This window comes from Diceros bicornis, chromosome 39 (genome assembly GCF_020826845.1).
Source record: "Diceros bicornis minor isolate mBicDic1 chromosome 39, mDicBic1.mat.cur, whole genome shotgun sequence".
Classification (NCBI taxonomy): Eukaryota; Metazoa; Chordata; class Mammalia; order Perissodactyla; family Rhinocerotidae; genus Diceros; species Diceros bicornis.
The window spans coordinates 3,066,232-3,081,304 of NC_080778.1; the positions used below are offsets into that span (position 1 = coordinate 3,066,232).

Genomic DNA, 15,073 nt, shown 5'->3' on the forward strand with positions numbered 1-15,073 from the left:
TTAAATGGCACACTGCATTTTTCCTTCATGCTCAGACCGCAGGGACAATATATACATTTCAGGAAGTCGATCAAACAGGCGTCAAGATTGACACACCACTAAGCGTGAAACAACAGAAAAGGCTCTTACTATGACGCTTCTTGGTGTTTGCTTTACCTTCTTCTTTCGTCACGCCCAGGCAGCCCATCAGCTCTTGGATGGAGATGGATTTGTCATTATTCACATCACAGTACTCAACAAACTTCTTCACACATTTTTTGGGTTTGGATTTTTTCCGAAGGAATCTCTTGAAGGGCTTGATCTCCTTTTTGCCGATGTCCCCACTGGAATTTTTATCAAGTAGCTTGAAATACCAGTGGACCACTCTCTCCTCCAGCGTGTGGCTGGGGTCGGGTTCTGAAAGCCTGGAAGAACACACAAGGTCGTCAGGAAGGCCCAGCTGCCCAGCTGCCTCTCTGCTGCCCTCATCAGTCTATGAAGGGACTCTCTGAATGCCAATATTCTTGACGGTCCTCGTGCCTAAGACTGCATGCCTTTGCCATTCAATATAGTGATTTTTTAAAATAATTTAGAAGAAAAGATTTAGCAAAAATTTTTCAAGTTGGTTTCAAAATTGCAAATAAGTGAATTTATGCATGCCAATTATGCACTTGGCGTTGGCCAAGCCCTTGTGGACAAAAGCCCCCTTGTTTGTCCGGATCCTGTGCTCGTTGGGGTTGGGGTCAGCTCACACATCCACACCCTCCTAAGAAACACTAGGACGATGAGGTTCTCTACTCCTTTAAATGTGATTCATTGGCATGTCATTTATGTCATAGGTACACTGAAAAATGCAAAGAAAAATATACCTTAAAGTAGAAACTAGATGTTTTCCCTTGGGCTAAAAAAAAAGTTTGATATTTTCAAATAAAAATAAATAAACACTCCTCTAGACAGCCTAGATTTGAATCAGATCTTTGAAACTGCCCCAAATGCTAAAATGTGCCTTCTCACTGAGTGGAAGATGAAGGACAGCATGTTCGAGGATTTACTCGTCCTTCCCTCATTGGTTGTCGGCCTGTACGTCCCCTAGCATGGATGAGCCTGGGTTCCCACCAGTGAGAAGAGAGTGTAAAGTCCACAGGAATTAGGGCTCTCTGATGCTACTGAATATTTTCAAATTTTCAGAGGAGCTGCTCAGATAGCAAGTCATATACTGCTTTCAATTTTGGTTTTTCAGATAAAAGCAATCTTTCCAAGAATATAAGGTGTCGATTTGAAATTGAGATGATTTTTTTGCTTTACTGAGTTTAATTTACTGCTTGATTGTAATTTTCCATTGGCACAGTACTTTGTTTTTTTTCCTTCTTGAATCTCACTCTTAAGCAAAGAGACAGAGAGCAGAGGACCCTCTAGCCAAGGAGACCAGAAAGCCTGAAAGCACCCGGAAGAGGTAAGGTAATCAAGGGCGTAGGGACAGAAGGGCAAGAAGGCCAGTGCTCTAAGGGAATAAAGACAGATTCTCCATCAGAACAAGCTATTGAAAATAAAGAGATAAATTATTGCTATTTCTCAGGGGGATCCAATGCCTGAAGCATCATATCCATATCCAAACACTGGGAGCTGCCCTCCTGCTGGCAGTTAGCTGCAAAGACGGAGAAGAGCTTCAGACGTTTACAGAAGTATCTCAGGAAGCAATGAAATCTCAAAGCCTCAGACTCAGAAGTGCAGTATGTCGACCACACACTCAGAGAATGCTTCCCGAGTTGCAGAAATCCTATTCCGAATAGTGTCAGTTCAATTAATGCCACTGAATTGTACACTTGAAACAGCTAATATGGTAAATTTTATGCTATGTATATTTTACAGTAAATAAATCATATTTTGAGAACTTTAAATTGAATATTGTAATTCAAAGTACGTAAAATCCAGTCAATAGCTCTAAAATGCAATTCCAAAGCGTAAAGCCATCTGAACTAGGGGTTTCCCTTCCGTTTCTCTCCTCCCTCCCACCTTCCCCACCGCTGCCTGATGGAACCATTGAAAATCCCAAGTTCTGGGCCTCTTCCCATTAAGAACACCTCCGCAGGGGTTTAATTGAGTTACAAGAAAAACCTGCTAATAAAATCAACTCTGAACGCAGGAATCCACGTCACGTTTTGGGAGAGGACCCCTTTCTTGTAAGGCCTGCGGTGCCCAGAAGTGCTGACCAGGTCTCAACCATCTAAAGGCTAGACTTTGACTTCTAGCTTTCCAGGGTTCCTCAAATTACTGGGCCTTTTTCCCAGCTCCCTGCTCTGTGGTCACAGGCAACGCACCTGCTGGAGGAGGAGGGATCCGAGACTGCGTGGACCATGTCGGTAGACAGTGCGTCCAGAATGCTCGTTAGAAACTCATTCTTTTTGGCCCCAGGACAACCTGAAAAAAAATAAAGCATGTACATTTTTTTCATATTTCATAGAACTCACAGAGTGTAACAGATTTTTCTCTGTAATGGAAAGAAATGTTTCAATATTTGAAAATTAGTAGGTTGGGCTACCTTGATATTAACAAACTCAGTTGAACCCTTGCAAAGCACATTACTATATATATGTAGATTGTGAACCACAGTTATTGTAAATTACAATATCTAACACTTACAGAATTACTACATGAGACTAAGAGATTCACAGGCATTATTATCTCACTGATCTTCAAAGCAGGCATCCCAGGTAGGTGGTATAACTATACTACACATGAAGCCTCTGATGCTTAGAAACATCCCAAGATCCCGGTGCTGGGGAACGACAGGGCTGGAGTCCTATCCAGGTAAGCCTGAGTCCAGAGGACGCACAGGGTCACGAGTAATTGAGTTTATATGAAGCTTAACATTCTACACTATACTATACCCACAGGACATCATTGAGTTGCCAGCCCCACATTTCCCCTCTTACTCACACCCACTCGGAATTCCCCAACTCCCCTCGGCCCTCCACGCCCAAAACACTCTTCCCACCACATCTCAGGATGACAAGGTGAGGGGGTGCAGCACCAGGAGTGTCTTCTCTGACTCGAGAAGCAGGAAGAATGTGCGGCCTGGATGGTATGGAGGTCCTCTGTTCCGGCAGCCACGTCACTCAAAGTCCAACACATTTACACAGTTACAGACTCTCTGGTTTGCAGAAATTTCTTTTTGACACTTGAGCTTTTTGTTATTATTATTCAAGCACATGTTAGTTGCCTATAGCAGGAATCCATTTACGCCAGTTTCCACTTCATTAAATACACAAATCAGAAAACAGATGTGAATCCTCACAGGGGCGGGGGAGTGGAAGCTGACAGGGAAAAAGCTGTGTTATTTCTCTTTGAGTACAACTGGAAAAGTAGATTATAATCTACGTGGAAAACAAAAACACAACCATTAGGAGAACGCTACTTTTCAAGAAAAAATAATTATCTCATTAACTGTTCCCTTGGGAAGAAATAGAAGATGGGAGGCCTCAGGTGTGTCTCGGATGATCAGTGTCACCGGGGGACTCCTGCAGCCCCGCCCACACTCTGGCTCTGAGAGGACAGCAGCCCTTGTGATGGCAATGCTGACCACTAAGAGGAACAGAACAACCACAGGCAGCTAGGAAAGTGCCTCCAGGCGTCGTGCCCAGGAACATGGTGGAGGAAGCCCTGCTTGGCAGCTGACTCCAGGAGAACATCTGCAGCCCATGACAGGCGCCAACGGGCAGGTATGTCCCGGGGTACGCACAACCCCAGCCCCAATGCCAGGGACCTGCTGTTCCACAGAGATCCTCAGAGAAGAACTTGTTGTAGATGAAGAAAAACATGAGTGTCTAGGAAAAGGCTTAGCCTATTAATTCTCAATACTGAGCAGCTCGAAGACAGAATTATGCTTATATGTTATGTGGTTAGTCTGACTTCAGTGGAGATCTATCCAGGTTATATTTAATCATATCCCCCCAAATGAGGCAAAGCAACACAGTATATTTAATTAAAAAATGATACATATTCCTCATGAAACACAAAACTAATGGCATATAAAAGCTTTAGAAGACTTTAATGCAAAAAGAAAAAGAAATTAACATAAAAAGTTTACTCCTAGAACAAGCAATATTGAATCAATCCTGCTGAAGTATTTGTTTGCTGTGGTATGAATTACAGACTGAAACACACAGATCTTCCTGCTAAGGATTTTATTTCGCAGTTGAGTGGCACTTCAGATAAAAAATAATAATAGTTTTCATTTTTACTTGCAAAGATTGAACATTTTGAGTAAAGAAAAGGAAAAAACGATTTGGGCTCAGAAAGACAAAGCTGCCCTGTCTCGAAGCCCAGCCTCAGAGCGGGCAATTTCCATTCCACACTTTGTGGATACGTAAACTTTGGTTTGAATAACCAGGGATAACATGCATGAAGTCCACTTGCCAATGGGAAATTCGGGTCACAGCGTTTCGTTGGCTCAACAAACGTTTGCTGAGACCCAGGAGAAGGACCTGGGATCTGGTGGTGAACAATGGAATGGATCAAGTGTGAATGTCCTTATGTCCTCACATTGGTGGACAGGACAACAGAGACGCTGATTTACTTCAGACTTTGAGAAATATGGCTGTTGGAGTTCTAAGGACAACCACTAATGAGATGCGAGTAGCCTGTGTCATTTCCCAATAAGTAGTGAGAGTACTCGGGGAGGGTGGTGGCATTATTGTGATGAGCATTCCAGGAAAACAGTCCCTGTGTGTCAAGGGTCGGGGGCGGGAGTCGAGGTCAGGTGGACTTGAGGCTGGAGGTGTTGAAAAGGAGGTCAGAGAAAGGAACCTAGACCCTGTTTACTTATCTCCATCTTAGCTCGTGTCACATTATTTAATGAACAGTTTTGAGAGGACCTTCCTGATGAGAGTAGGAGATTCCTTGCCACATATAATGTTTGTCCCAGCACGACAGGTGATTGTACTTCACAGCTATTTCTGAGGGAAAACGTCAAATAAAAACTTAAATGAGAAGAAATTAGAAGAAAGAAAAATAAAGAACTCATCATTAAGAAGTGAATTTGGGGCCGGCCCAGTGGCATAGTAGTTAAGCTCGTGTGCTCCACTTCAGCAGCCCGGGGTTCGCAGTTTGGATCCCCGGCGTGGACCTACACGCTGCTTATCAAGCCATGCTGTGATTGTGTCCCACATACAAAATAGAGGAAAGCTGGCACAGATGTTAGCTCAGGGACAATCTTCCTGAGCAAAAAAGATTGGCAATAGATGTTAGTTCCGGGCCAATCTTCCTTGCCAAAACAAAAAGTGAACTTTCATTATATGAGAAATGACAGAAGTACCATGAAATCAAAATTTCATCACCATGAAACAGACCAGGTCTTGCAAATGTACAAGAGGAACAACATGGCTTGAAGTGAAAGAGAACTCACCCCAAACAGCTGAGGTTTTCCCACAGTGAAGCACAGAGAACATTCAACCCCTCCCCATAATCCCCCCGCCTGCAGAGACAGCTTCAGGAGCGCTGGTGATGGCAAAGGGCTCTGTCCTTCCCAGGCGGCCGTGCCCGGACCCTGCCTCGTGGGCCCCAGAGCCATCCTGGGTCCTGGGTTGGCGTGTGGTGAGTCCTTCACCCTCGGGAAGGGGCAGCCTCGTGCTGACAGGGAAACCCCAGGAGCCGTGGAAGGTGCAGGGCCCTCCCTCGCGACAGCAGCTCACCCCCGTTCTTCCTGCACAGCAGCCTGCACCCGGCTTCACAGCTTCCAGCAATCTCGCGTTGTTGAAACTGCAGCCTGCAGGCTCGGCGGCGTAACACAAAGTCGCTGTTCACTTAGGGCCAGTTCCACCCACAAGTTTGCTCTCCAGCTGAACACAGAACGGAGCTCAGAAGTCCTAGGTCAGGAAAGGCACTGTGCGGGGACGTCCCCACACGAGGAGCACGGGGCAGGGTGAGCGGCCTACTGCTGTCCATAGAGAACAAACAGCCAATCGAAGGAACATCTGCAGAAAGAGAGGAAGCCTGACTGTCCTTTGCAAAGCTGGAAGCAGAATGACGGCACCAATTTATTTACAAATCTCTTGCAAAATAAGTCTTGGAGCTCAGCTTGAAGATGCTCAGTTGATCCCATTTATCTTCGGTATCCAAGTAAAATACTTGGCCTCTTATTAGATTTCTGTGAAAACACTTGGGTTCTAATCCTGGTTTTGACCCACAATAAGTGTGCTGTGCTCTCCAAAGCCCGACTGTCGGCCACAGCTGCTTCTCCGGGCAACGAACACAGTGAGCTGGCTCCCGAGACGCCGCCCCGGGACGGTCCCCACACATCGGGGAGCTCCAGAACGTGGTTATACTGCGGTGCCTCAAAAAATCAACTTGTTACCCTTTCAAATCAACGTGATCTGCACTTTCTAGGAATCCTCTTTCTTTTAAAAAACAGAACTTGTTGTATAGAAAGAACTGATTTCACTAAGTTAACTTATACAGTTTCTTTTCCTTTTTCTTTCAAATACAAATTCATACTTTTTCAGGATGCTACTTCAATCATATCACAAAACTCCTCTCCATTCATAACTAACTTTTGCTTCCTTCCTGTCACCTGGCATCCTCAGTATTGCCACCTATAGAGAATCCAATACTGGGACAGCGAAGTTGAGAGGTGATGGTTTTCCCATACAATTATCAAGAGAAGGCATTGTATGATGATAATCCATATTTTTGGACCCACGTTACCCAACATCAACCCATAAGTGTGGTCTGAGCATTGCCCAACAGGTGAGGACAGGGGTTCTGGGCAGGGAAAACGGGAATGGATTTCAAATGTAAGTGACTTGTTTGGGTCGTTTTTTCAAATAATAACCCATTCATTTAGCTGATCATGTATAAAAACAAGAAATAAAATTGCTTCAATACTCATTCTTACAGTTTAACATGCAACAAGCTAGTAGAGAAAAGAAAGAAATACCTAGAGCAGCCAAATAATAGTCTAGTCAGAATAAAGGGTATATGAGACACGGAGAGAAAAACGCACAGAGACGCTCTTAAACCAAACCCCAAAAAACGGGATCCCATGTGTTGCCTTTTGGCTTACTGACCTTTGCTGAATTTGAAAGTCTACACTAAATCATGACATTGCCACCAGCTAAAAAGGACTGTAATCTCACATTTTTCCATAACCAGCCAAAATAATCAGCTCTTTCCCAAATTTTAGACATAAGTCCCAAATTCTCGTTTATTAAACATTGAGCTTTACGTTGTTTCCCAAGCACAGACTTTCCTTAAACTTTATTCAAAAAGCAAGTCCCAGGGCTGTGGGATCCACAGCACCCCACTAGGTGTCCCGGGGTTTACAAACGGGGGATCAGAGCACCTGGTGTTTGTACACACTTCACTAACACACACTTATAGCCCCAGCACGCTTCTACTTCAGGATAATCTGTCAAGCCTAATAATCACATAAATACTCTAAAAAAAGAGACAGAGGCGCTGGCCTGGTGGCACAGTGGTTAAGTTACACACTCTGCTTCTGCAGCCTGGGGTTCGTGGGTTTGGATCTTGGGAGCAGACCTACACACCGCTCCTCAAGCCATGCTGTGGCGGCATCCCATGTAAAAAATGGAGGAAGATTGGCACAGATGTTAGCTCAGGGACACTCCTCCTCAAGCAAAAAAAGGAAAATTGGTACAGATGTTAGCTCAGGGCCAACCTTCATCACCAAAAAAAAAAAAAAAAAGAGAGAGAGAGAAAGGAAGAAAGGAAGAGAGATAGGGAAGAAGGAGGGAGAAAGGGATGAAAAGAGAGAAGATGAGAGGAAAGGATGGAAGGAGGACAATAAATTGAGGCCCAAGTCACACACAGATTAAGTGGAAAATTAAAGACCTCATTGCACTCAAGAACTATAACCCAAGGTGGGGGGAGGAGGGTGCTGTACTGCTCCCCACAGTAAGTATTTACTGAGCAGCTGCTAGATCCCAGCTCAGGGTGCCTTGATGTGGAGATGGTGAGAAATAGGTTCAGGAGAAATCGTGGAGTTAGAGGGCATGGTGCTCTGGGAAGGTGGCTGTGGCCGGGGTTAAGTTGAGCCTCTTGAACATAACAAGTACACAGAGAACGTTCCTAGCAGAACGTCGGCTCTCATTCAGTCTCCAGATGCACTCTTACAGAGCAGCTCGCACCGTGATTCCTACAGGCACAGAAGGAAGTAATAGACAATGTGTCCTAATTTCTCTGTTTCCTCCACAAAGCATCCTATGTCCATCACTAAATCTAAGACGTGCCTTTCTTATTAAGTTTTAACTTTCTGTGCAGTTTAGACATAAAAAATAATTATACAGATATTTAGAAAAGTTTCTTTAGGCACGTTTATTTTAAGATCCATCAATATTTGCAGCTTATAAAAGGCATATAAAATGTATCTTTATAAATCCCCCTCCAACTTGGGTGTCCTTTTCAAGATGAGGGCTCCTCAGAATCAGGAGGCCCCCACTGCATAGACACACATGATCATTAAGCCTTTTCTGAGGCTCACCCTGTTTGTACTTTAAAAGTTCATGTGGGAGACAATGGGTAACAGTCCATTCTCAAATAAAAGCTCTAAAGAAAAAGCATAAAACTGTCCAATCTTAAGTTAGAAACAAAGTCACTACTCTTGTGTACTAACTCTCATTTTTCTATCTTTTCTATATTTACATATTTTACATGTTTATTTTCATATTTCTGTTTTCAACGTATTTTTTCATTATTCCAAACAAAGAGGTTCACAGGCTTAAGACTGTGCTTTGAATAGTTAACACCTAATAATACATTGATGAAAATCAGCATTTGATTAAAAGTCGGTGCCTAAAAGGAATGCGGAAGTTACTCCCATGAAGGGCGGTCTGAGAAAGCCATGACAGGGAGGGAATCTGCCGGCTCTTCCTGGTTCCACCCCATTAAACTAAGGGCTTCAGTGTGAACGCCCTAGAGTTCCCTCTGGCTGTGACATTCCAGAAATTCTTTGCCTTCGGTTTTAATTCTTTTTTGGTTGGGTCATCTGAGTCCACGATGGGCACTAGGAATTTACAATAGATAAGTTAACCGTGAATATTTATCTTAAAGAAAAATGTTTCCATTTCCTGAGTCTTCCTATATATCTGAAGGACAGCATTACGCCAGTCAAACATTCATTCGATAACTATTTATTAACCATATGTTCGGTGAGAAGCCCCATTTTTACCCTCAAGGAGCTTATAAAATAAAGTATTAGTGACGAGAATGGAGGGTTTATGGCGGTATAAGCAAGATCAAAGCCGATTTTGTAGGAAGTGTAGACTTTCTACAGGTCTCCTAAGTTTGGGGGACTGGCACACTGCCAGCTATGGGACAGTCAGCATTTGAGGACACATACCCATGTTTGAATGCGGCATTTTGTCCAATAAACATTTTTGCCTAGTATTAGGATCACTTCTGTCACGTCCTCTCGAGGCTCTCCTGACTCAGGGACTCTGTTCTCCCTCTCAGCGTCACTCAGCAGCACAAAACAACTGCTTCTGCTTGGATTTTCTCCTGAGCAAAGTTTTTTGAAGTCCCAACTGGCAACAAAATTTTCAAGTAGAACATTTTGAAGACTACCAAAAAGCAGTAACTATGAACTGTTTAGTCTCAAAACATTTGAATAGTTATAGCACTTCAGGAAGCCAATGCCACCCCAGGGTAATATGTGACCTAAAGTTGTACCAGTGCCTCTCTCAACTCCACTTCATTAAAACAAAATGACGAAGCCACAAGAGGGAAGAGAGAGCTCATGTCTTCTTTACTCAAAGATAAGGCAACTGAGAAGGAGAAGTCAAGAATCCACATGGAGTCAACATCCAACAAGAAGGAACCACACGCACATGCTCAAGGCACTCGAAAGTCACTTTGAAAATCTTGGTCATTTGTGCTTAAAAATTGTGCCTGTTCATATGAAACTCAAAAGAAGAATTGTGATACTGTGCTGTGTACATAAGCATCATCCCCTGTTTTTGAATCTGTGCTTTTTACTTACTCCCTGCCCAGCCTTCTACTAATGGATTGAGAAGTGCAGGCTTGCATTTCTGAGAATATTTCTGAAATATTTCTTGAGATATGGCTGTTTCTGATAGGAGCTGAGCCAGTGCTTGTCACTATAAATACAGTTGCTAATTACAAGGTTTTAGGTCCATGAAAACAGGAATAGCAACACTACAATTACCACTACAAAGCTGATGATATAACAATGCAGCCAGTGGGCTCAGCATTTATGCTGGTCACAGCACCTCTGCAGTGCAGACTCTGTGTCTGAGCCCCGTCTAACGGGACCTAACATGACATCCAATGTAGCTTCCGGGGCTACATGACCAGGCAGAGACCTGGCCAGGCACTGGGTGACCCAGGGATGTGGAAGGAGTTCTCCTCTCTTCCACGAGCTCGCCTGCGTGTAGTTCAAAGAGGCAGCAGTTCCCCTCATCTAGCAGCCCAGCCCCCTCCTGGTCCAGGGATGGGAGGAAAGAACAAGCAGGTTGCCCTGGGCTTGGCGATGGTACCAAACAGACACCCAATAACCAGCCAGAAAGAAGGGGGCTGTGTCCAGGTGTGCAGGCATCGGCTGCTGGCTTTCTTTTTAATAGATGTAATTTAAGGAATGCTTTCCATTCAAACGGGGAAACCTTTCTTTCCAAACTCCTAGTTCATTTATTTTTACTTTCTATAATTTGCTCTACTATATTGCCTCTTTCACATCCTTTATGAGGAATTTAAGAAAGAACACAAGCTTTAATAACAAGATAGACTGCCTATATACTTTAAAACCACAAGCCTGTAAAAATTCATTCATCATTGTCATAAAAAATATACTTCCACTCTCCAACGTCCTTGTAAATTATATTTTATAGCACTAATGACCTTGATTTGATTTCAAGTGAGGTTACATTTTACTAAACTCTTAAAATATGAACGGTGAGCAAGTGTTTTCCGAGAATCCCGTAACATTTAGTGAAAGATGACTTCTGTCGCCTTCTGAACTGCTAATCAGCACACGAGTTACCGCAGTTTCCTCTTTCCCGTGGAGCCAGTGCTGAGAGGGGGCTCTTCGATGGGGGCCCCACGCCCGCGCCCTCAGCACCGCAGAGGCACCACCCTGCCCTGTCTTGACTCTCCACTCTTTTCCTTCCTTCTTTTCAGCTGGCTTGGTGAGATCGTCCCATCACCAACAAACGAGATGGGATGGAGATCCTTCCAAGAGTTGGGACCACACAACAACAGCAAGAAAACTCCGCTGATGGTCCATAACCAACTAGAGAAAGTAAGGAATGGATAAGGCCAATGATGACCGATGACCCATCAGCGAATCTCACCAAAAAATGAGTCCAAGTCATCTGGAATTTTAATTACCCAAATACACATAATAATTACCTCTCCAGAGCCCCAAACAGAAACAAAGCAATGCCAAAAACAAAAGCAATAGCTGAGGTGATGATGGAGAGAAAGCAAACTCTGGCATTCCTGCTCGTAAAAGAAATGATTCCCCTGAGCTGAGAGCCCCCCACGACCAAGGCTGTGGCTGCCCCCCTTCAGTTCCCAGGGATCACCCCAGGATCCGAAGAGAACAGGGAGCTGGGCCACCTCTGCAATCTCTGTCATCTTATGGGGTTCTTTTGGAAATTTTGAAACAGACACGAGCGACAAGAAGTAGAAGGGACTCCATCTTCGAGAAAATGCTTTCTCAAGACACTGTGCCACTTAACTGCCGGACAGGTTCTGGTCAGCCGGATAGGTAATTGGACTCATTCCAGATATTTGCCAGAAAGTCTGCATCTTAAGAACAATTCCCAGTTTTAATCAATTTTCAATGCAAAGGTTGATGTAAACTTTGATGGGTAAATACAATAAGAAATATCTGCCCTGGTGACTTTTCTTTTTCTTCCCTATGGAATGAAACAGCCACATATTTGGCAGAATTGGAGCAGCTCAAAAAAGGTTGCGTCTTACAGAAGCAGAGGATCTGGCTGCATTTTGGAAGTGAGTTACGCAACGTTTCAATTTTTTTCCTCTGTATCTAGACATGCCTCCCAGAGCCAAAAATGGTGGACTCCACTGACAATTTGATGAATGAGACGAGAAGCCAGGACTGAATCTAACAAAGAATACTCTATACTGAAAACTTCAACCCTCTGAGACATTGATAGGGTAACAAAACCAAGCCTTTAGAATCCTATGGGCTGTTTTATTAATTTTTTTTCACACATATCTGTAAATGAAGCCAGGTCTTACACAATGTCAATGTATATAAGAAAAGCATACAGGAATCATTTTCTTTTTTTCAAAAAAAAAAGTGTTTCTTTCTCACATCACTTCAACATTTTACCTCAATGCTGAATTCTTTGTTTCTGGCACAAATAGTATAATTAATAAACAAACAACACTTCAGACCTCAAAGGCGTTCTTACGTTAGAGACCTGAAATATTTCAGACCCTACACATGTAGCAACCTCATTCCCCCACCCAATCATTTGCCCTCTTCCTAGCGTCATTTCAGCAAAGAGAGGGTGATGGGCGAGGCTCCCCACTACACATTCTAATCTGCACCTCCTGACGGAAATTCGCCCTTTTTATCCGCAGCTCGGCAGCTCTACAATCAACCTCCGCTTCGCTGCTCTGGGGACCGTGGTGTGCCCAATCCCTGTCCTTCCCGGAAAGCTCCTCTCCGGGACTCTCCCTCATGCCTCTCCGCCCAGGAGCCTCCACAGCTAGAACTCCCATCCTTCTTCCAAGCTTCCAACAACAACAACAAAGAAAGTAGAGCTAATAACAGTAAATAAAGCTACTTTCATACCCCTGCCACAAGAAGCATCAAGAAAAACATATTTACGTAGTGTCTAACTCAGTGACACACACTTTTTTAAGTCACGGTCCTAACGAAATGGGGCTTGCTAGGCTTTGCAAGATGCCGTAAAGCAGGTTCTTCGCAAGGAACACCAAAGTCAAAAGAGGTCTGTGTTTACACTTTGTGTTTTTGTCATAAAATACTTAATAATGTCATCCAAAGGTAGCATGGTTTCTCTTGGCACTCAAGTCTGTGGCCGCGTAAATATTCACACGGCCAGTCAACTGAAGGGTGTCCAGTGGTCTGTTGGGCCAGAAATGGGCGGGGTTGAAGAACCCTGTCCAGGCTGGCAGGACACTGCCCAGCTCCACTCACTGAGAATGAAGCATGCCCTCAGAAACACGGCCACAAAAGTAGCCTCTGCAGCGTCCAGGCCATGACAAGGGAGCTGAGGGGAGGGTGCTTCTGAGTATGAGAGGCGCAAAGAGGCTGGCTTTGCCCGATATTTTTGTTTGTAAGAAGCATTTTCCAATAGCAAAATGTCTGTCAAATATTCTGCAGCTCAACTGTGTGCTGTCCTGTCATCCTATAAAAGGCATGAAGTGCTATAATAATGCACGCCATTCATTTCTTAAAAGTATTGTGCTGTTACTGTGTAAGAAGATGCAAAGGGTAGAAAGATACAATTCCACCAATTGAGTTAGCTCCCCAGCTGCTGGCACCATGACAAGGTGATAAGAATCCAGGATTTCAATGGTCTCATTCATTCTATGACCCGTTTCCAGGCCCAGGAAACTGACAACCTTTAGTGCAGACACTGGGACAACCTTCTCCCCCAGACACACTCACGTCACACCCGCCACCAAGAAACTCCCCTGACTTGGAAGAATCACCTGGACTTTTTATGGAACTTGCCCAATTCCACACTTAATGTTTCCATTCACAATTTTCTCTTTCTTTCTCAGATGTGATTAATACGCTTTTGTCTCCATCCTGAACATGTTAGCTCTAAAATTACTACCTGCTAGGTGCTCCACTCCAACTTTTAGTTGGAAAGATCAAAAAAGTAAAACCCCACATTTCCTAGTCTCCCTGGCGTCTAGTAGGTAAGAATTAAGTGAATTCAAGTTGAGGAAGGGAGAAGATTTGGAAGACGTAAGGGAGATGGGGGCTGTCCTGCTGGCGAGCGAGCGAGGGCGTGGGGTGTGCATTCTTGAGGGCGGTCGTGGTGCCCAGATTCAGGGTCCTTCTTGTGTTAGGCAGTGGCAACAGCAGGATCAGGGGTTTCCTGACTTGGAAACAAGCAACAGAGATGTGCCTTGATGGAGATGGTTTAGTGGAAGCCCTTGACCTCTGCCCCTTGGGTGCTTCCATTGATTTTGTGAGCATATAATCCCCCGTGTTGAATCCCTTTCTGTTTGAAATACCCACAGTGCTTCCCAATTCTTGAAATACTGTCTGGTAGATCCTTAAATATAGAAGCCTATCCAAAACGTCATTACTAAATGTGTGATTGGCTAGTCACATAACCGACTTCAATAGTAGACTACATGGCCAACACATCTTATCAGGAAGAAGAAGGCAAACATTCAGTGAAAGGCTAGTTTCAATCTCTTAACATATTATATATCATGATGGAAAAATTAGTTTTTAAGAAGCACGTTCTGGGATATAAGAATTATTCTATCTCGCTCTTAAGGCTGCTGGGTTGTCATGATCCGGTTGGTGTTACCCACCTATGTTGGGCACGGCAAAGCTCACCCTTGACAGAAGAGAGTTGATAAACGACTCTGGCGTTTGGTGTAATGGCACTGGAACCATCGGATTACAGATCATGTTGAAAACTTTAGCAGTGGAATCCTGGTAGGACATGCGGCTCTGAGAGTACGGACATTTCTTCATGAACACCATCTGCAGTTCCTCACCAGCCCCACACAATGGGCTTCTCGTTCCCACTGTTTCATTGCCAGATTTCCATTTTTTGTTAAACTGCTCTCAAATTAGAAGGACATAAATTAATTAGTAGCAGAATGTTTATATTTATTTTTATATACCTCTTGGGATGATTTGAAGTGCAAGCCCTCTACATATCTCACCAATAAAGCTGTTTGCTGAACCAGTACACATTCTGTGTAGCAAGATTTGCACTTTCAAAACCACCTTTAGATGAACTTACAAGATAACTGTCTCCAAAATAACCTTGCTTTTTTTTTTTTTAACACGAAACACCTATGAAAATAAAAGCTTATAAAATGAAAATGCTGGCAAGGAGGGTAGGTGGCCACACGGAGGGCAAAGAAGTGC

The 15,073-nt window shown here is 43.8% G+C and overlaps 1 protein-coding gene across 1 annotated transcript in view; it reads right to left on the bottom strand.

The window, feature by feature from the left end:
* The window catches only part of SMOC2 (SPARC related modular calcium binding 2), a 179,658-nt gene that overhangs the window by 10,690 nt on the left and 153,895 nt on the right, over positions 1-15,073 (bottom strand). The window contains exons 10-11 of the mRNA XM_058534294.1: positions 2,298-2,397; positions 130-404 (exon numbers count right to left, since the gene is read on the bottom strand). Coding sequence (XP_058390277.1) covers positions 130-404; positions 2,298-2,397 — 375 coding nt within the window. The remainder of the gene's footprint in view (positions 1-129; positions 405-2,297; positions 2,398-15,073) is intronic.